Below are 23,981 nucleotides of genomic sequence, written 5' to 3' on the forward strand. Positions count from 1 at the left end.
AAGAAAAAAATAGTAACTTGTGGTAGAACGACAATCAATAAGATCTCCTGCCCAATCAGCATCACAATAACAATGCAAGTCCAAATAAGAACTATAAAAAAAAATGCAAACCATGGAACATAGTACGGTTGACATATCGTAGGATTCCAAGGACTGTAGCAAAATGAGTAGATAGAGAAGCATATAGAAATTGACTAATCGAATCAATAGTATAGGCAATGTTTGGATGAGTAACTGCCAAATGGTGTACCCACCAGAGTTCGATACAAAGAATGGTCTAAAAGTGGTGTACCATCAGAAGGAGAAAGCTTCAAATTTTGTTCAAGTGGTGATGATGTAATCTTGTTATTAGTTAAACTTACTTGAACAATAAGATCAAAAACATACTTTGTTTAAGACAAATATAAGCCAGTAGAATCACTAGTGACTTCAAGGCCTAAAAAATAACTCAAAGGACTAAGATCTTTTATCTCAAACTTAGAATGAAAAAAAATCTTTAGATTTTGAATGCCATTTGCATCATTACCCATAATGATCATGTCATCCACATAAAGTAAAAGAAGAATAGTACCATTTTTAGTAGTTCAAGTAAAAAAGGTAGAATCATAATTACTAGATGTAAAATCAAGTTGTACAATGATGGTACTAAACTTAGAGAACCAAGATTTAGGGGCTTGCTTAAAACCATATAAAAATAACTAACCATGTTAGAAAGCACAAACGAACCAGACGGTGGCTTTATATGGACTTCCTCAACAAGATCACCATTCAAAAAGGCATTTTTAATGTCCATTTGAAACGTTTACCATTTTCTAGTTTAGCAATAGCTAATAGTGAACGAACAGATGTGAAACGTGTAACTAAGGCTAAAGTTTCTTTATAGTCAATGCCATATTCTTGTATAAATCCTTAAGCAATAAGATGAGCTTTGTAATATTTTATTGACCCATCAGATCTAGTTTTGATATTGCAGACCCACTTACAATCAATCACTAACTTATCAAAGAGCCATTTAATAATATCTTAAGTATGAGTTTTTTTAAGAGCTTGAAACTTTTTTGCTATTGCTTGCTGCCACATAAGATTAGAGACAACTTTAGAAAAATTATGAGGTTCATGTAACGTGGCTAAAGCATAATAACAGTGAAAATCACGAAGTTGAGTGTTGGGTTCTTTTACCTAGGTGAAACAATAAAGTGGAGGCGGTATATATGGTGAAGGGACAATTATATCAATAGGAGCCTCAGTTAGATTAGACATAGTAGGAGTGAAAGAAGATAAATCATTGTTTAAGTCAGAAGTACCTATATTAGTGTCTTTATTTGAAGAAAATTTAAAAGATGAATATGTAAAAATACATGGAGAAGAACATGGTGAATGTAATGAGGACACATTAGTGAACTTTTTATGTTTTCAAAAAACTACATGTCTTACGATACGAAGACATTTAGATACTGAATCATAACACCTATACACCTTGTGTTTTATACCATAACCCAAAAAATAACACAATCTAGCTCTAAGTTCAAGTTTAGTCATTTCATGAGTAAAAAGTAGAATAAAGCAAGCACATCTAAAAACTTTGAGAGAATGGTAATCAGGTACCTTATTGTATAAACACTCATAAAGAGACCATGTGCCTAATACTGGTGTAAGAACATAATAAATAGTGTAAATAGCAGTAAGAGCAACTTCACCCTAAAAATATTTAGAAATGGAAGAAAAAATGAGAAAAGCACAAACTGTGTCAAGAATATAATGATATTTTCTTTCAACTCAACCATTTTATTATGAAGAATATGGGCAAGACTTATAAGTAAGAGTCTCATTATCCTTTAATAAATTACGAAACTCAATTTTTGTATATTCAAAAACATTGTTAGACCTAAAAATTTTTTTTTTCTAGAAAATTACGTTTATATCATGTTATTAAATTTACGAAAATGGATAAAAGTTTAATTCTTTATTTGAATAAATATATTCAAGTATAACAAGAGAAATCATTAATAAATATAACAAAGTATTGTGAACCTCCTAAGGTTGGTGTGAGAGTTGGAACCCAAATATCAGAATAGACTAAATCAAAATAAGCAAATGAGATAGAATCGCTTTTATTAAAAGGTAAAGCACTTTGCTTTCCAAGTTGATAAGACAAATAATCAAAAATATCATGAGAAACATTACCTAAGATATTAGTGTAAGCAAGTGACTTTATTTGAGAAATAGATGCATGTCCTAGCCTAGAATGCCATAAATCTAAAGAAACTGCAGAGTTGATTGTTTAAGATGTAGCAGTAGGAAGCAAATTTATGGAATTTTTAAAGTTTCAAGCTGAAACAATGTTCCAACCCTATATCTTGTCCCAACTTTCTGACATGTTTGAAGATCTTGCATAATACTGTCATATCGTTATGAAAAATGCAAATCAAGACCAAAGTCACAAAGTTGACCAATAAAAAGCAAATTTAAGGCAAGATTAAGAATAAGGTAAATGTCAGATATACATAATTTTTAAGGTTTCAATATTACCAATGTGGCTAGCTTTTAAAACAGATTTGTTTGTTGTTTTAATCATTGGACCATTAGATACAAGTATCTTGCTTTTGAACAAAGAAATATCAACAATCATATAATTTCCATAGATAGTTTCAAACAACCAAACATTATCTGATGTGACAGCAGACATAGTACAAAAATAAGATCGAGGTAATACTTGATTGAACAAAGTTTGAAGATTAATGGTGAAGATTGTAATGGTCTCAAAAAAATACTTAGAAGTATTTTGTTCAGTGGTTGTTGCCACAGTAGTCTTGTTAGTGCAAGGATTATGAATTAGACTATCGTTATAATGATATTTAGCTCTATATTTCTGAATACGATGATTAGTCTTCTTACATCGTGAACATTACTTGTGAAAAGTAGAACTAATACTTTTTTGAAAAGCAGCAATAACAATATTATCAACACTATGAGTCCAACTCATACCTAATAAAGTTTCCTCATATATCAATTTCATAAGAATATTATTCATAGTTGGTAAGGATGTCGGTGCAAAAATGAAGACCTAGTATTCTCAAATTCATCTCAAAGTGTCATTAAAAATTGATTAAGACAAATTTGATTTCAATAAGTAATAAAATTACCAGCATCATTTTCATCTTTGAATTTCGACTCAGAATTTTTAAGCATGTCCCGTAAATGTTGTATTTTAGAATGAAAATCATCAATCATCTAACTTAGTTCTTGACGAAGACAAGATAAAGTGATCAAAATATGGTATTAATAAGCAAAGGTAATAGAAAGTTGTACCATGTGGCAAGAAAATCTCAAGTATCTTTAGCAAACTCAAATTGCCTAAAATGTACATTGATAGAAAAACAGTGGTGTTAGTGAACCATGTCAGAATTCGATGATTCTTACTCTATCATTCCTCTAACCGATCTATAAATTTATCACTGGATTCTTCTTCTTTTTTTTTTTTTGTGCTTTACGTTCTCCAGTAATAACAAGCCCTAATTTCATTCCCTTTAGATAATTATGCATAGCCGTAGCTCATCTATTGTAGTTAGTTCCATCAAGGATAATTGAAATTGGTTGTACATTTTCTTATTAAATGCCTATAATTAAGCTCTTAAAAAAAATGAAATGGAGATTTAAGAAGTTATGAGTATTGATATACAAAATGAATTTTGAAGATGGAAAGAGAAACCCAAAAAAATTAATGTGCAGAAGCAAAAATCAAGTTAGAAATGGGAATAAACCAAAGATGAAAATAAGCAAATGTTGGTTACTCCAAGGTGATTCACTTTTGAAATGAACTATGAAATCACTCTGACATTAGGAAAAAAATGATAAAAACTTTATTGTAATTACTTGTGTATTACAATAAGGCTTAAAATCTATTTATACATAGGTAAGATATTACAAAATAAAAGATGCAATAAATAGAAATAATGACCAAATCAATTCCTAAAATCAACTAAATTAATAACTAATGTTCTCTAAATTAATATTAAATCAATCTAGAATATTACTAAAATATTATTAGAATAATATCATCAATTTAGAATATTACCATAATATTACTAGAATATCATTGATAGGATATACAAACATAGACAACTAATTAAACTAGCTGCATTCAGATTTTTTGCAGGAATAATTTCAATTTTTCCGAAGGAGTCCGGCTTAAAGTTGACAGGTTATGTAATTTGATTCTGTGCTATAATGTAGCATATTTTCCTGTACATAATCAAAGTTCTTTTTATCTTTCTCTGTTATTCTTCACGGTTTATACTTTAGAACTCAAATTTTCTTCAGCCCTTCTAATCTATCAAGTTGTAAACAATGGCCATGGTTGGTAACAAGGAAGAAAAAAATGGATAGAAAATGATTATATTCAATGGCTAAAGCAGGAAATGTAGCGTCTGCCTAACCAGTGGAGAAGAAGAAACTTCTTCCAATCCAGCATTGTTTTCTAGCTCTATTACTTTCTCACTTTTGACTTGGTATTATCTAATAACAAAAGAAGCAGTCTCTCCAGTCCAAGTTTTGATCCTTTCTCAACCACTTTCAATAGTTAGATGTTTACCGGCATACTAATCTCTCAGAAAACTTGGGTTATTGTCCTCCAAAACATCTTATATTTTTTTATTGTACTAAGATGTCGGCAAGGGTCGATGCCTGATAGTGATAAATGCCATGAATCTGTTTTATATTTTAATCAAACTGTCAATGAATATCATTGACACAAACAACCCAAGTTCTTTGATTTTCCTTTGAACAATGAAGTTGGATTAAAAGGAGAAAACGTGTTGAATTATTCAGTCTTTGAGAATTATATATGAAAAATAAATAATATTTATTAGTTGTCATTTAATGACACCAATCATCTAGGCATTATAAAAAAGAAAAATGGCTGTCTCTCTGTTTCTCAATCTTTACAGTTTGACAAGAATCAACATTCTTTCTTCCTTTCTCAACAAATAACATAAAGGGGATTCCTCAAGAGAGAGTTTTATTCGAATATGAAATTCTTTCTTGTGGGCTGTAGAAAAGAAAGAGACTGTGGAAAATACAATTCTCTACATGAAATAAACGAGGAAATCTTTTTTTAATAATACTGTCAATAATATTTATTAGGGTTCAGCCATGCGTCCAAGGGATAGTCGCTATCTGTTACATATGTACAGGCTAAAGAGATAAAATTTACATGAATTTATATAGGTGGAGTTCATAAAATTTTTTATAAAAAATAAGTAAATAAATAATTTGATAAATAATTTAAATCGATAAATTAATAGAGTTTAATATTAAAATCAATAAAATTTAAAAAAATTATGAAAAATATTATTTATAATATAAATTTAATTGATATTTATTCAACAATAAATATTCTATTAATATTTTTATTAAAAATATCAATTTAATAAATATATCAAAATTTATTAAATTTTTTTCCAATTTTATACGTTTAATTTATGTAATAAAATTTATCAATCTTTTAATTTTAATTTTTAATTTTAACTTTTATTTACTTATTTTTAATAAAAAATTTTATTAACTCCATTTATTAAACTTCAAGTAAACATTTATTAAACTTCAAGTAAATTTTTCCCGAGGCTAAAGTACTTGCGTTTTTACCAACTTCATCTATTAACTTTGCCTCAGACCAAAAGCCTTTTAAAATTTTTTAAACGAAATCCCAATTGAAAATATTGGCCAAAAATAAAATCCCATTTGAAAAAACTTTCCTTTAAAATTTTCTTTCTCTTTATGTTCTTTACTTCTATCTCTTTGATTCTAGTTTGGCTTATTTATTAAAAGAGTTAGATAACTCATATAATTTGGCACTTTAATTAAGTTGTAAGTATCAATACCTTACTCGATTTTTGGTCTTATATATAGAGAATGGATAAACTTACATAAAAATTTTTTTATATTTTTTAATTATTGATTTTAATAGATCTATGATTGAGAATAAAAAAATTATATATATTTAGATAACTCATATAATTTGGTACTTTAATTAAGTTATAAGTTTCAATACCTTACTCGATTCTTTGGTCTTATATAGAGAATGGATCAACTAATATAAAAAACTTTTTTTTTATTTTGTTAATTATTAATTTTAATAGATCTATGATTGAGAATAAAAAATTATATATATATATATATATATATATATGCTTTGAAAACAATTAAAAGAGCTTGATAATCAACGACAAGTTGGTTCATTACTTATTTCAAAAACCAACTTTAAGAAAGTTTTATTTAATCAATTTTGAATTTGAGCAGCTTTGAAGTTAATTTTAGGTATTTATGCACTCGTAAGTTAATTTTAGGTATTTATGCATACTTTGTTCAGTTTAGTTTATACATTTATTATTTAATTATTTTTCTCTTCAGAAAAGATAAATATAAAAAAACAAAAGATTGAAACTAAATAGTAAAAATATCAACCAAACAAAGCCTTACCAATTATTTTTTCACTTAAGATCTTATTCCTCTACCCTTATCCTAATTGGTTTCACTTGGGTAATATAAATATCAATATAAATAAATATATATTATGATGTTAGCCATACATTAATTAAATTAAATAAATGAATTTAATTGAATTGATTCATATAATCATTCTTAAAGTAACATCTAACAAATTTAAAATTCAAATCTCAACATCTACAATTTCTTTCTCAAATTGTAGCTTTCTATGTATCAAAATTAAATGGATTTAATTATATGTATGAAGTGGAAGAAGGTCGTGATGGCGGTGACAGTGGTCGAGGAGGTAGAGTTGATGGAGGCGTCTGTGGAAAGATTATTGAGTTAATTCCATGATTTGGGACATTATCAACAGTTTTGTTTTGGTTCAATCTTATAGGGCTCTTCCCCCTATAATTGTTCATTTTGGAATGCTTGAGCACCACCAAGCATGATTTTTTTGTTTTTTGCCGGACATCCATGAATCCTTTTACACCACCTTATTCCTTCAGTTACATTTTTTAGTATATCAAACAATACACCATCTTTACCATATAACATCAGATCCCTCTTTATTGCACAATGAGCTGTACTATTATCAACTCAACTAATTACCAACATTAATACACCAATATAGCTGATAAATACAAAGGATACAATCCAAAGCTTCTTAACCGGCCTCTTAACAAATTTTCCCTTATTTTCCAATCTTCTTCTTTTATACATATTTCTAATTTGACATCTCCGATCTTGTTTCGCCTTTTTTTATATAAAAAATGACTAATTTAAGATCAGAAAAAGAGATTACAAAATTTAAAATTTAAACCCTAAAACTACTAAAATTATTTGTTTAGAGTAATTACACAAATAAAGTAAGCTAAACTTTGGATTCTTGTCTCACCTTGCTTAATATGCTTAAGAAAATCAAGGCTCAACTCCCCCCCCCCCCCTCTGGCCTCTCAACTTTATCACACTTAATTACTTAGTGGTAATGCTAACTTACCTCTTTATAGAAGTAGCCCTAAGCAGCAAAATCTCTCCTTTCAAACTAGAAATTAAATTAAGAATAGAAGGGGACAAAGAAAAGATTAAAAGGGGGATAACTACTTTGGGAGACTAGGCAAAGAACTCTTTGGAAGCCAATTTCTGAAAAATAAAGTTGTACATATATAATAATTAAGTAGCTGTATTCATGACTACAATACTGGCTGAATAAGTATACATGCATCGATCGTAATGATCAACGGAGGAAGACTTGTTCAACATAATTAGTTCTGCCATTATGTAAATTAAGTACGACAACAGAAGAATGTAGGTTTAATCTTACATGCATACATTCTCTTTAAGCTCAAGCAAGAATGACAAAGAGAACTAACTTCCAAATTGGCCTTAAATATCAGAATATATATATATAGTAAGTTTTGATACTTGACATATATATATATATATATATGTATGTGTGTATATATAAATATATATATATGTATATATAAATATATATCTAAGGAACAGTGCTTTGCTCCTTGCTGGACAACGTTCCAGGACTTAGAATAGGGGAAGGCCACCAATTATAAGAAGATGATGATAAGTTCATTCCAAGTGAATTCGACTTAATCATCGCATTATCTGAGAAATTCTGATTCTGGGGTTTCGAATGATCTAACCCAGAAAGGAGATGCAATGGTGCAGAAACTTCTGCCCTAGACAATGGCGATGCTGCAACTTGAAGTGGGAGAGGTGCCACTCTTTGGAGACGCTGATGAGGCAGCTGATGAAGCTGAGATAACGATTTCTGATGTTGAGATTGAGGCATGAACTCAGGTGCACCAGTAAGCTTTTGAACCAAGTCCCGGAAGTTTTTAGGGTCAACCTTGTAAACTTTAGGTGGTGTTGGTGGCAATGGTGCAATTGGCAGCTTCCAAGGCTTTGTCAATGGCTTGCGCACCGAATGAAGTGATGCATGGAAAGGCTGTGGAATCTTTAACCCTCTTGCTTCTCGTAAAGCAGAAGAAGAAGAAGATGATGATGAATAAGCTTCCATAGAGACAGCCTCTATTAATAATCTATGAGTCCGTACATGCAAAGCTTGTTTGAGTAAAGCTGAAGGAGCTGAAATTTTAGAACGTGGAGATCGATATATATAGAAAAAAAAATCAGGGCAAATATTGCACGAATGGGGACAAGAAAATAATTAAAGGAAAAGAAAAAAGAAGTAAAAAAGAAAAAGCAAACGACGGTGGGATGAATCCGCTTGGGCTGGCTGATTTTGCAGAAATTCAAACGCTCTGTTGTCAGCAGCCGGCTAGTGCTTACAAATTACTTAGGCAGCCTAGTCAAAGTGCCTGAATTTTGACCAAGTTTTCTCTCCATAATTTTCTTTTTCTCTTTCGGGCCCATTCGTGCGTTCAATAGTGTTCCCTTGGAAAGCAAGCGAAGGTTTGAAAAACAAACAAGGCAATTAATGAGGTTAAAATATTAAATAAACTTTTTTTTTCATTTTTAAATTACCTTCACATTTTTACTTAAATAAAATTTTTATTGATAAACCAAAATTGATTAAATTGATGCAATCAATATTTTTTTATGAACTATCTATAAATTTTCGTTGAAACCAACCACTATCAAGGAATATAATTTTTTTTAATTAAATTTTTTGTACCCAAAATCATAAGCTTCTACCCGGAATTTGTACCAATATTTATCTTTATCTTGAGGAAAAGATGTCAACTAACTTTAAAAGTTATTAAATTCAATATTAATTAGCATTTTTTGGCCACAAAAACGTAAATTTGGATTTTTTGATATGAGAAAATTGGTTGATCTGAAAAGTCAATTAATTTCGTCATATTAAAAAAATTTCGATCTTTTTCCATAATTAATGATTTTTTTTTTCAATATTTTAGCCTATTAAAAACCAGTTATAACTTGTGAGAGTGATAGGCAGCCATGGGAGGAAATTGAAGCAAACATTGGGCGAAGGTGTTATCTCGTGCCGGTGAACCAGCCGCCACTTGTTGGACTAATCTCAACTCACTAACATCTGAGGATGTTACACGTGGTACCACTTCTTCTTGCGTTTATTGTAGTATCTTTGACCCAAATAAACAAATTCCAAAAGCGTTATACGTCTCGAGTCTCGCTGCCCTCATCCTTTTGACATTGATACCTTAAGTTACCTCAATTTTTCTTTCAAGGCATTTTGTTTTCAATCCTAAATAATCTCAACTTTTACCTCCATGGGACATAGATTATACAAGTTGAAATTATTTGTTAATGATTTCTTTTCGTTTTAACATTTTTTTATTAATGAATGATGATCATATGCATGTATTTACTATTGAATCGAATTTTTAAGTGCTCGGTTTTAATTTTTTTAAGAGTTAAATCGATCATATGCAAGTTTGACCATTAATTATGTAACCGAAAATCAATAAGTTTATGTAAATTAAAGAGAAAAAACATATGTTAGTGAATCTAAAGTAAACCTAATAATTTGTATTATCGTATCGTATAAAATATTATATTCATATCATATTTTATATAAAAATTACGTGTCATAATTCGTATAAATATGATAATATAAAATATAATTTTTTAATTTTGTTAAATTTATTTATGATTTTTTAAAAAATTTTAAGTCGTATTATCTCTATATCTTTTATTCTTATCGTTTTCATATTGTATTATCATATTTTATTTCAAATTATTAGATCTGATCAAAGCTTAACTCATACAATTAATTTTAAGAAATGGCATTTAATAAGACTAACACATACATGTAAAGTTTAAATTTTGATATTTATAATTTTTTATCCTTAAATCACATTTTCCTTTATTAGAAAAAAAAAGGTTATGTCATTGTTGTCGATGTGTTAACTTAGTATTAATGTACTACATCAATATTTGACGAATAGTTTCTTGTCTTTTTGTTCGAACACAGTTGTTTTCTTAATCTATTTTAGTTTACATCTCTATGACATAAGAAGAATATTTTTAATAACATGAGTGATAATGTCAAACATGAATAAACAATATCATTCAAACACTGTGAAAATTACTAGGAATTCAATTTGAAGACATGGCATGACTCATCTTAAAACCTAATCGATTACACACTATAGTATAAAATTTTTTGGATTAAAATAAAATAAAATAAAATGCAATTATTGGGATGAATGCAATTCGTTAATTAAATTTTTTACAAAAAAAATTATAATTTGAGAATAAAAAAAAAGTTATAGTTATTAACATTTACATATCAAATTTATTGAATATTAATTTTTAAAGACGATTAAATTAATTAAATTATTATATTAATATATAAATATATACACTCGCGTACGTGTGTTTGTGTGTGTGAAAGTTTGAATGTTATAATTTATGTTTTTACCTACTTATTAAAGAAATTTCAATTTTTAAGCAGTTAACTTGAACATCAAAATAAAAAATTTAATAAGTTTATGGCTATGGGTATCTAAATACGTTATGCTGCTGGCTGGCTAAGCAGCCAGTGCTAGAAACCCAAAAGCCCGGTTGATTTAATTTGCAATATTAAAAGCTATCTTGATACATGGCACATGTATTTATGAATTATGCGACCAACGTATGGATAATCTGCTTCAGATGTCCTTTCGGATGTTAAGGTTTTTGTATTTTCATCAGGTAATAACAATGTAATGTTGAAATTCTAACGAAGGAAGCCAATTTAGACTAGCATTATTGCTTGTTTGTTGACGAAACGACAATACATACGCACATAGTTATTTATATTTAGAACTTTTTTTTTAAATAGGGTCATAGTATTTTTAAGCTTCTGTTGGGATCTAATATCTTTTTGGATGAGTTTAAGGTATTCTTTTATATTAACATGATGCATTTAAAATTTTATTTTAAAATGTTTTTTTATAACAAATGTGATAAAAATATGAATTGAATTCGATTCGTATTTGATTACTTTAAATTGACTTATTGAATTGAAAAAAATTTAAATTATTTCATGTTTTGATTATTTAAATTTTAATCATTTTAGATTTGATTTTGACGTTTGACTTATTTGAATTCAAATAATCATATTCGAATCATTTTATATTCAAATTTAAATTATTTCAAATTTGAGATGATGATTTTTTTAAATTAAATCTAGTTGAATTAAATTTAAATTAGATTAACCTTTTAGACAATTTAGGTTTGAATCAATTTTGACTGTTTTGTCCGAAAAGATTAAATCTCAATTGACACAAAAAAGAGTTTCTCTTCCTATCAACTGATCTAACTCTTTGTAAGTCTATTTAGGACAATTTTAGTTCATATGGAACTATACTACTAGGCGGTTTAAACTTTTAAAACAACACCTATCACGTTCCTTAATCTGATTGATAATTCGTTTTGTTTCTATTTCGTACTAGCAGTTCGAAATATTGGAGGAACTTATTTAGCAAAATGATCATAGATATAACTAATTACCATTGTCACCTTTGCCATTGTTTAATTTTTCAATGAAATAAATATGATATGAATAAAAAATATAATAATATAATAATTTAAAATTTTAATAAAAATTATAAATAAATTTAATAAAATTAAAATATATATTTTATATTTTCATATTAATATAAATTATGACATATAATTTTTATTTAAAATATAACATACATACACAAATTATTTATATTTTATAAATATAAATATATAAATTATCAAATCTACGTACAATTCGTACAAAAAAAATCTATCCATAGGTCGAGGCTTTAATAGGGAATTTTTTATCTGAAATATTAAATTATTAATAAATAATTTTAAATTAAATTTGATTTTAAAATATCAAATTTTTAATATTTTTAATATTTTGAAAATTTTTAAATTTTTTGAATTTGACAGGTCAAATCTTGAATAAAATCTTTTGAAGGTGAATCAAACCTAACCCAGATTTACTTATAAGTGTTAAAATGTTAAATTTATATGATATTTATAAATGAACAAAATCTTTAGAAGATTCTTCAAGTCTAACTCGACTTACCTCGGCTCAAATTTAATTAACATAAGCTTTGGATTGATAAATTTATACATTATTTTTAGATGAATTAATATTTTAAGTCATTTTTAATTATAATAAAATAGTTAATATAATATTTAAATTTTTAAACTTTTTAATATAATATTTAAATTATAAATTTATTAAATATATTAAAAATAAATATCTTATTAATTAATAAATTTATAATTCAAATAAAATATTAAAAATATTTTAAATTCAAATATTATATTAAATATTTTATTATAACTAAAAATATTTTAAATTTTCATATCAACTACACTACACAAAGTTCTTCCCTAATCCTAACAGCTTTTGAATTTCTCTAATTGGATTATAGTTTTCCTTGAAATAAAGGATAAGGATGCATCATTGAGACTGCAAATTTCTTCTAAAAACTAATTTTTTAACTTTCGAATTTGATTTTTTTTTTTTACCACATGAGGAAAGTTGGCATCTTCATGCTTGCAATCATACTCAAACAGTAAAAGAATGTTTGAAATTGCATAAAACGGTTTTTCTTTTGTTTCTTCATAAGCACTGACGTCAAAGCCACTGACTCTATCATTTATATAATAATAATAATAATAGTAATAATAATAATTATTATTATTATTATTATTATTCAAATCTTAGAGAAAAATGTACTAATTTCTTGATTATTGATAAATTTATTTATTTAATAACAACCATAGGCCAACTGGAGGCAACTTAATTTACCTATGGGTTTTACCAGAAAGAAATTTTTTTAAGAAAATGTTTTTTCAATTTACCAGAAAATTTAAGTCATCAAGGTGATTTTTCTTAGAGACTTTTTAGAAGAAGGATGAAGATATAAGAGTTTGAGTACAGTGACATTCCCTAATCCAACATACATTAGAGATGTTTGCAGTTGGCATTTTCTTTAATTTTGCCTTGCTATTTATCCTAGAGAATTCACACCCAAGCTTAAAGTTGTAAGTTCATTCCCTTAAGATTTTTTTTTTTTTACAAAAAGTCATAACTTATGAATAAAAAATAAATTACAAATATTGAAATTCGTATTTCAAACATGCTAATATCGCTTATTAAAGATATAAAATAATTGAATTAAATTTTAAATTTTATTTACTATATTTTAATATTAAGTTATTAAAAAATTTGAAGTTTCATTTAATTAATTTATATAACCATTCATAAAAGCTAATATTCAATAAGTTTAGAATTTAAATCTTAATATTTGCTAATTTTTTTTTAGTCCTCGTATTGAGCTCCTTTGTTTAAAAAAAAAAAGTTGTTAGCAAACATGGTGAAGATAATTAAGTATCAACCAAGATTTGATTTTTTGAAGAACATTCAAGTAGTAAAATCATGTATGGATGAAAATGATGTGGAAGAATTGATAACCTTAAAATTGTTAGAACAAAGAGAAATTATTTTGAAGCAAAATCTGCAAAGACTTTTGATTGCTATAACCAAAAAATAAATATATAAATTAAATGAATTGTAGTTTAACAAAAGTATATGCTATGATTCCAATTGACCAAAGTATTCACAGGTAGCTGTCGGATTATGTTTTTGTGTTGTTCAAATGAGTCTCGTCTGTAATCCTTGTCAAGCACGAAGTTAAGATATGCTGACGACCAAGTTTGTGGAAATGAAGGACTTTCTCATGGCGAAAATGCTTACTGAGGGCTGCTGCTATAATGCGGCAGCTAGTCGGTGCCAGAATTGTTTTACGGAGTCAAAGAGCCTTCAAGCAAGAGAGAGAACTAAGCTCCAAAACAATCTCAGAAGTGCAATTCCAATCTTTGTTTAAGATATTTCTTTAATCCTTCATCTTGGGTCACTTGTTCTAAGCTCAGGCGAGTAAAACTGGAAATCATAGTTAATTACTCGATTAGTGTGAATGTGTGTTATGCTGTCTGAACACTCGATTTGGAATTTTTCTGAACTCGTGCAAAGACTAAATTTGTTGCAAAAACAAAGCAAAATATAATTTGGATTATAATTCTTCAAGATACAAAGCTATTTTCATGAAATTAAAAAGTGGTGTTGGCATTTTGAAATTGGTACAAACGCAATATGTTGTTTAAGCTTTGAATTTTGGTTAAAGAATTGGGTCAGGAACACGCCCCTGTGCATGCATGGTGGCGACTATGATTCATCAGAAAATGAAAGGAAAAATAAAGCATGTTTTCCACCATCGAAGTCTTACTCAAATTTATGCAGAGACTTGTTGTCATGGCGTCACTGATTCCCTTGAATCAAAAACAAGCATGTATCTTCTAATAATGGACCTGCCAAGACCCCACAAGATTTGACAGTTCCATTAGCCCCATTATAAATGAAACAAAAAAGTATGATTATGTGCAAATAAACAAATACAAGAGACCCAGAAAAGTCTCAGGTTTGGAATATATGTAAAGCCAAAAACACTCAAATGGATGTAACTGCAAGGTCACTATAATTGCAGCAGATGAGATTCTAAATGGCTTCTTGTTGAAGTATTGAGCAATTCCTTTTCGATGGTTTTGAGTCTCAACGGTCATTCAAAGATGCCATGCCAATGGGCCCTTAATTGGAGGTTCCCTTTAGAAAGCACAGGAAATAAGGAAGGGGGATCTTTCTCTTGCTTTCTTGTTGGTGAATCAAACACAGAGAGAGAGAGAGAGAGAAGGAAATGGTGAACAAAGCCAAAAGTATCAAAATACAACGGTTTTTGTTCTCTGAAAAATAGAAAGACCAAATAGCTCCCACCACAAATCCCTGGAAATAGATGATATAAATTTTCCATAACAAATGCATGTAAAAACTTAAAAACCACTTAATTGACAAAGATATTTCTTCGTTCCAGATAAGAATCCCACTTGTTTCTGCAGAAGCATGCATTGGTTACACTGGCAATGCTGCAATCTCAATTCGGAGCTTCTTGCCAATCTGTGGGGTGAAAGTTCTCAGCTTCCTTTTCTTTCTTTTCATTACAACAGTGACTGAAAGAGAGGTGACGATGGGTGCTGTCCTCAACTGCTCCCACAAAGGGATATATAAAGTACATAAATGGACCCAGATGTGCCCAGTGAACCCCCCCCCGAAATAGTAAAAGTTCAGCGGTGTGTAAAAGCTAAGACCCTCTCTTTTTCTAAATTCTAACTTCCAGGACCAGGGATCCACCATGATAAGGAATAAGCCCTTTTGTTAATTTTTCTTTGAGGGCTAACAATGAGTTAAACTGAATGGACTGCGAAAGACAATGATAGCATAATCTTAAATGAATGAAAATGCAGAATGGATAATAAGAAGAAATGGTTACTTTCATTGTACGCATTGAATAGACAATTGAAGTCCAAAGGCATTCCAGTCTCTACAATTGTGGAGCTAAAAGCGAAACTCCAACTAAAACCCAAATCGAAAATCGGAAGGCCCCTACCATAGGTACAACATTGGAGAAAGGGCCCAAGAAGCAAAGCAATTCTTTGTCCATTACTATTGTAATTGCAAGTTCCAGAGACTTGCACAAATTGCACTTCTCTTACTCGTATTGGTATCCAATAATATACCACCTCAACACTAATCTATTCCACATAAAACATTTTTACATCATTTCTTCTTTTGGGAAGGTTTATTTGACAAGGCATTGGAAAAGAGAACTTGACATAATTCCATTGCAGCAAGAAATGTGTTTTTCTTGTCCACATTATGAGTGTTCTTTATGTAAGTTGAATCAATTGCAGGAATTGAAGTGCTTAATATATACAAAAGAGCTAATTCATACCTCAAACTCCCATCTCATATCGATCGTTCATTCTTGGAAGATTTGTTGAACCAAATGGGGAAGGCCCTTTAGCCCTTGCCTCGTTAGAAAAATGCTGTGTGAAAGATTGGAAGCAAAATTTCCCTCTCATTGGATTGTCCTTGTGAGCTTGCACTTTGAAATAAAGATGGTGTCCGTATAATTTAGGCTACATAACTTCAAGAGCTCTGCAGACCTTTGCTTCAAGACAGGATTGCAGCCACTCTGGATCACGAGAAGCAGCTTGGCTGCTAAACCTGCTTCTACAGCAACTGAAGAGCATTCCTCAGGGGCAAGTTTACATACACACCACAAAATTGACAATGCATATTGAGTACAGCTTTCTGAAACTCTCATCAACAGCCTCACCATATTCGGAATCGTGTTTGCGCAATCCTTCAAAGCTAATTTACCCTCAGGTAGAGAAGATAATGTATCCAATATGATAAGGGCTAATTCCAAGCAATCGGGCTCCAAAGCAGGTAGCAATTCGACCAATTGAGAAATGGCTCCAATACTCACAATCAAGCTCCCGACTTCTTTATGCAAGCATATAGATCTGAGGAAGCTAAGTCCAGGCAAGATTCCATTCGAATACCTCTTATCCTTCACTAAACGCATTAGACCAACCAACAGCCGATGGCTGCAGATGCTCTCTGAGCGAAATTCCTTCTCCTCCATAAACTTCTCCATCAATCGCGTACAATTGATCTTTGTCTCTACTGACCCTTCATTCAGCATGTCCACCATCAATGAAATCTTCGTCGGTTGCATCAAATTGGTTTTGGACTCTGAATCAAGCTCCAAATTGACAAGAATCCCAATTGCTTCTGAACCAACCGCATGGGAGGTAAACGGGCCTAACAAGGATGAAATTACAGAAACCCCACCTTCATCAACCGTCGTCTTCCTAGCCGTAGCATGTGCTAACACAACTCGCTTCAGCTCCTTCAAGGCTTGAATCCTGGCTTGACCCTTAGCCTTCTTCAATGTCTCAAGAAGCTCACTTACCCTTCCTTGTACATCCACTGATCTCTTCTTCATAAGCGAAAACTTCTGCGAAAACCAAGTGTAAATCAAATGGTAAAGGGTTCTATTTGGGGTAATAGAATCATCCCAAAGCTCCTGCATTGTAGTGGGACAAGTATAGTGCCCCAAATTGAACCATTTGAGAATGTTGGACCTCTCATAAGTTTGGCCAGTGCAAAGGGTAACAGGGTCTTGCATTGGCTCAAGGGAGATTGGACAAATAAACACAGAAGGAATCTCAGGTAAATCAAGCTCTTCAATCATTTTTTTCAGATCCAATTTCTCACCAACAGCACCACCAATGACTCCACCACCAACAACACCACCCAAAACCCCATCTTTAACAGCAGTGTCCAGATCTAGAACCTGCCCATCACCACTGCCATCAAATCCAGCAACAACAACCCCATCCCTCCTTGAGGGTTGAAACATGGGCATCTTTTAGACCCTCCCTTTTTCCAAAAAATTAAAACAACACAGATTCTCAAGGAACCAAAAAAGAAAGATTTTTAAAACCCCTCCACCGCTCCCCCCAACACACTCTAAATTCACTGCAGTGACAAGCACCTCCAAAGGCACATTACATCTAGGTCATACAAAAGAGATATGAAACAAAAATGAATGAAAGTCGGTGTTTTTCTACTCAATTCTTCCCTCATTAACAAATCATAAAGCAAGAAAAAATACTCTCTTTTTTCCCTCTTTATTGTAAAACTCACACATTTCTATCTCAGTACCCCGTTCCTCTCCCTTCGCTTTATACTGATCTCTTTCCTATGGTCTAAAGTCCCTCATTTTACCATCATAATAACAATAATATCACCAATAAACACACAATAATCAAGCTCCCATCTTTCACTTCTTGTTCAAGCTTCAAAAAAAAAGGAGCCTTCAAAACAGCAACGAAGATATTACTAAATAAAGCAGTCAAAGATCAACAGTGAAGACCTTGTATAAAAGCTAATCAATTACCTTTTTTTTTTCCTAACCCAACCAAAAATCGTAGAGAAATTAAAAAAAAAAAAAAACTACCCAGACAATAAAAACATGAAAAAAAATTCAAGATTTGGTGAAGCTTATTAAGAGAAAAAATTTATTGTCAAAAGAGGAGGCCATCCCACCAAAGAGAGACATAAGAAGAAGAGAGAGAAGAGGAGAGAAAAGCCATGTCCTGCAAAGGCTTCCCTACTGCTCTTCTTTTGGAGCAGTTGTTTACTGGATAAAAATAAACATAAAATAAAATAAAATAATCCAAAACCCTTCACGGAAAATAATAAAAACTAATTATAACATCCAATTTGCAGTAAATTAATACATTATTTTTATTTAAAAAATAAACTGATTTTTTTTACTAGATTAAAAAAAAAAAAAGTTTAAATTTATCGGGTTACCGGGAACTACGGGTAGTAACCGGTAACCAAGCCCTCGACCCGCCCACCACACGTGCAGTCGTGTCAGTGCTTTCTTTGCCGTAATATGCTGCTATATGCTTTAGTATAATAGTTAAAGGTATTACCAAAAAGTTAGTTTCCATTTATGTCCCTTGTAAATTTCATTCCAATTTTGGGGATTTTAATTTTTTTTTTTAATGAATTTTCTAACATTGAGAGAGATTTTTGTTTTGAAAAACAGAAATACGGGATTATAATTTGATGTTTTTTTTTTAGCTAAAAGAATCTCTTTCTCATCTTAGAACTTCATCCACATATGTCATGTGGATACCATCAATTTCAAAATTATTTGGAGAACAAAAGATATTTGAACTTCTAATAATACACTAATCATATTAGTGGTGCTTACTTTGGTAGTTAGAATTTTGAAGACTTAAAATTTAAAATTTTTTTAGCATAATTTTAAAAAAAATTATATTTAACGTATTAGAACTTAATTAAAATAGATTTCGTAATTTTATATGAAAATATAAAAATATTTTTTAATTTATTAAATTTGTAATTAATTACTTTTAAAATTTTAAATTTAATGATATTCGTATTTTTTATATAATATTTATATTATATTATTATATCATATTTTAAATTATTTATGAAATAATGTTTTAAATTTTAATATGAAACAAGGGTACCCGCATGGAGGAAAAAAGCGGTCCAATTTCAGTAGAGTCCACCAAACCCCCACGGGCAAATATGAAAAGGATTTATCTGTCTTTAATCTTAAACTTTAACTTAAATCCATATCTCGATTTAATAAAATGGAATATTTCGGTCACTATTTTAATAAATCAAAGTTTTTTTTTTTTCTTTTCTTTTTAATTCTTATTTTTTACTATTCAAATAAAGGCAAAAAAAAATCAAAGATACAAAAATGGCACTGTTGGGCCACATGGGGAACTTCCGCAACTCTCTTTCTTTTTTTAATTTATTTTTTTCTTTTCTATTTTTAAGTATTTATTTTAGGTAAAGTGCCAGCAAAACATTTGACCATGACAGTTTTTGCTTTGACTGTACGCCTCTGCTGTTTGGCTTTTCCGGTCTTTGCTTTGACTGCCTTTGCCCCCACTTCCACACGCTGCCACGTGACTCTGTAAACCTTCCTTTGTTTTCTCTATTTTTTATAATTAATTGAAATAAACAAAATTATTTCATAGATTATAATTTTTAAATTTAACTAGTAAAATTAGTAAAACAATACATATTTTTTAAAGTATATTAAAAATAAAAATTAATTAAGAAAAACACAATATTTTTTAATATTTTAATTTTATTTATGAAATTAAAAAATTTCATTAATAATGTATAAAAAATAATTCAATAAATAAATATTTTTTCTTGCTTTTTTTTTTGTTTGTTAAGGATGCATTGAGTGTATAGCACTTAAGTTTGTAGGGTATACCTAAGGCTGGAAAATTGGGTGGTTAGGGTTTCAAATGAGTAGGGTGGGAAAATGGGGGTATTGGGTTCTCAAATTTAATTTTTTTAATTAATTAAATGAATTTAATGGATTTAGGTTGTATTCAAGAATTGAGTTGGTGGTTGTCCAAAGAGGTTGAGATTAATTACATTAATTGCTTCTTAAGGTTTGACAGGTATTTTTATTTGGATTCATATGTATTTTTAATAGTATTAAAGATGAATGAGTTGAGTCCATTCTAAGATTCATGACAGATGAAGAGATCATGAAATGGGTTTTAAATGAATTTTATATCTAAGTTTTTCAGATGCTTAAAAACATTAAGGAATCACATGAGCATATGCTACCTATATAGGGTGTCACATGACCCACAAAAATGTGATTTTTCAACACTAATCAATTATTATTATTATTAGTTGTGTGGAAGTACAAGAAGATCTTAATTTAGCTTAAGGTTTTAACTTTAACGATGACTATAAATTAATTAAAGTTAAAAGCTTAACGACTTATTGATTTTTTTATAAAATAAGTCACAATTTGAAAATAAGTAAATAAGTTATAATTATTAAATTTTGAATTTAAATTTACTGATTATTATTTTTTTAAAATAATTATATGAGTTAATTAAATTAAATCACGAGTTTCAAACTTATTTATTTGAAATATTGAAGAACCATAGCCTCATTTTTATTACCAAACTTTATTAAAGATCATTATCTAAGGGTTTAACTTATTTATGATGTTATATCTTTGTGATGAAAAAAAAATGAAGGGATAAATAAGATAATCAATTTTAACTTAAGTAAATTAAAGTTGATGCTAGTTAAAAAGAAAATTGGGTAAAGTGAACCTAACTTCATTCATATTTGGAAACATGTATTAAAATATGTTGAAAAATGTGTATTATTTAGGCCTACCAAATTTAAAGGATATAATGGTACGATTTGATTATATAACTTTTCTCCAACCGCCAAAAATTTGATATCCAAAATGGGAAATAACAATTACTAAATTATAGAGATACAAAAGCGACAGAAGCTCATAGAATGGTAGGCAAAGCCCATTGACAAGCTTGAACACAAGCCCAAGTTCAAAATTGATCCAATAAACAAATATAACGTTTTAATGGAAAATCATTAACAGAGTCACGTAGTAGACCTGTTGAAGGGTAGGGTTGTTGGTCGGAATCCGAAAGTTAGCTCAAAATTTTAAATAATTTAGACACGAATATTAAATTCATTAAATGAATTTAAATAAATATATGAGGTTCAATCAAAAATAAAATTGAGCTTGGGTTTTATAATTTAAAACTCAAGTTTCGATTTGATTTGATTCAAAAATTAAAAAAATATTTTTGTTATAATTGGATAAAGTTTATTTGATTTATTTTTTATAATGGATAAAATCCATTTATTTTGTTATTTATAATAAGATAAAACTATTTTGTTTATACAAAACATTAAAATAATAATCCAATTTTAAATTATATTAAGCAAAATTGAATTGAATCCAAACCCAAATGACTCATAATTCAATTAAAATTAATTAAATTAATAATTTATAAAAAAATAAAAAAATATTTTTTTTAATTTTAAATACTAATACTTTAGGCAAGTTTGAGTTTTATTATTACATGTATAAACGAATTTGGATAAAAAATGACACTCAAAAAATTAGATTAGGTTGGATTTGGATTTGCTTATAATATTGGAATATCATGCATAAACCTAATCCGAAGTGACCCGTGAACAGCTCTAATGCATAAGGGGTTAAAGTTTAATAATAAAAGTATTAAGCTAATAAATATAAAAAACAGTAAAAAAATTTTAAATTCAAAATTTAACCTAATTAATTTATGTAATCATCATTAAAGATCTTTTATCCTTAAATTACAGTTTTATCTATACTAAGAAAAAAAATTATAACCATCATGCAATGTGGCTCTTGAACTGAAATTTTGTTTAATTACCTTAAAATATTTTTAATACAACATTAATTATTAGATCGGTCTGGCTAGCCATAAAACATTATCGGATTCTTATTGACATTCTAAGTGTTGTGACTTGGGATGGCACATACAAAACATGTGTTTCTAGTTTTGGACAGGCATTTCACAGCTCAACAGCTCTCTTTGGCACACCCAAAATATGTATTTTCAATTCAATTTGATGTAAACCTTCTTTTTCGCTCCAGCGATTGTCATGATGTCCTTTATATACTTGACAAACTTTTATGTCATACAAACAAAATTATTTTAATCGATAAGGTAGCTGGATTCAGTGGCGGCTTAGAACCTAGATTGATTAAAAATATCATTGGTTTTTCCTATTGCCGTGCCATGCTCGCAACAAGCACTCATGACCAAATGGATAAGGCGCCTGCTGACTTTTAATCAGAGGATTGTGCGTTCTGAGTTAATGGATGAGGCACCTGCTGCCTGATTTCTAATCAGGCGATTGTGGGTTCTGAGTTAATGGATAAGCCGCCCTTCTAATCAGGCGATTGTGGGTTTTGAGTCCCACTGAGTGAGTGCTTGATTTTATCACCAGTCAAGACTCTTAAATCTTAATTGGGAGAAGCCTGGAATCAGCATTCTGTTTACATTATACATAGACTTTTATGATCGCCGACAAGGCATCAATAAATTTTGTACTGCATCAATTCTTGGGAACAGGCTGAGTTATAACATAATCACCATCCTGTTTACATTCTAGCCAGGACTTTGAAGCCTTTGTATGCAGGTTACAGATTTTCAGCTCATAGACTTGTTTAAGATCTTTACAGTACTCAGAGTAATTGTTTCTGTGATTGATTCTTTACTTAAAAAATATGATTCTTTAACCATTTTTTGTACAAAAATAAACTTTCTTTCAAAGTCCCCAACAAATTTCAACTGCCTTCATGATTCTTCGTAAACCAATGTTACACAAAAATTCTGGCTTGCAGCAGGACATAAATATCACCATGATTAAGAAAAGCTTATGGTCAGGCTTTTGAGGACAGGAGCTGAGCATCTCTTCTGCCCTTGGCAGTTGAACTACTTCAGGTCTTCCAATCAATATTCATCGAGTTTCTTATTTTTAATCAATAAAGCTTCTTGCTTCAAACAAGCTATTAACAAAACAAGAATTGAACAAGTAAGAAAATCCATTTTAAATCAGAAGTAAGAAGTGCCATTCGGAAGTTCAAAGGTGCAAGGCAGCTTAGGTTACTGATGACACAGTCAACTCTCCTGTTCAACACAACCCCATCAAGTTGGTAAAGTGATTGAAGTGGAAATAATTAGATATTTTGAATTGAAATATTCTTTTGGCGTGTTGTTGACATGGTTGATAATTAATTAAAAAAAGATTAATTCATGTTCAATTGGCTGATGAACAAAGTGATCGGTCGAATCAATATTTTCAGAATCTCAGTTATGTTATTCTTTAGAAGAAAAGTTCGTTGATTCAGTAATATTTAAGAAATTAACATCCAGTAAATTTTGAGATCAAACTCACACCAACAATTAGATTATGTTATCTTTTGTATAAAAATAAGAAAAATTGTTCCATTTAACAAAAATTTTATGACTTGGATGCTTGCATATCATTAAATATTAACCAAATTCCTTTTAAAAGTTCAATTGAGAGCCAAGACTAATTCAGATTTGGAAAGGATTTCCCAAATAAAAAAAAAAAAAAACTTGTTCTGACAAGCATAGAAGTATTAGATTTGATAAAATTAATAAAGAGAAGTTAACTAAAAAAAGAATTCTAAAATAATCAAACAAGTTTTTTTTTTTTTTTTATGTTAATA

General features: G+C 29.4%; 1 protein-coding gene and 1 pseudogene across 3 annotated transcripts; both read right to left on the reverse strand.

Moving 5' to 3' along the window:
• Window positions 1–7,651: 7,651 nt before the first annotated feature.
• On the reverse strand, window positions 7,652–8,602 carry LOC111316434 (uncharacterized). Its single transcript, XM_022918383.2, has one exon. The coding sequence runs from the start codon at window positions 8,522–8,524 to the stop codon at window positions 7,985–7,987; it is 540 nt and encodes a 179-aa protein (XP_022774118.1). The 5' UTR covers window positions 8,525–8,602; the 3' UTR covers window positions 7,652–7,984.
• Window positions 8,603–14,511: 5,909 nt separating this feature from the next.
• LOC111316177 (U-box domain-containing protein 30 pseudogene) lies at window positions 14,512–18,524 on the reverse strand (annotated as a pseudogene). Of its 2 annotated transcripts, none has more exons than XR_016333351.1 (2): window positions 16,269–18,524; window positions 14,512–14,793 (listed from the first exon to the last, which is right to left on the reverse strand). The product of XR_016333351.1 is annotated as a U-box domain-containing protein 30 pseudogene, transcript variant X1 (transcript). The 2 variants fall into 2 exon arrangements; XR_016333352.1 differs by lacking the exon at window positions 14,512–14,793 and adding an exon at window positions 15,178–15,734.
• Window positions 18,525–23,981: the final 5,457 nt, after the last annotated feature.

This window comes from Durio zibethinus, chromosome 24 (genome assembly GCF_047325235.1).
Source record: "Durio zibethinus cultivar Kanyao isolate XHJ-2024 chromosome 24, ASM4732523v1, whole genome shotgun sequence".
NCBI lineage: Eukaryota > Viridiplantae > Streptophyta > Magnoliopsida > Malvales > Malvaceae > Durio > Durio zibethinus.

Excerpts from the sequence above, each read along its gene's own strand:
- LOC111316434 (XM_022918383.2), bottom strand. The coding sequence starts at position 8,524 with ATGGAAGCTTATTCATCATCATCTTCTTCTTCTTCTGCTTTACGAGAA.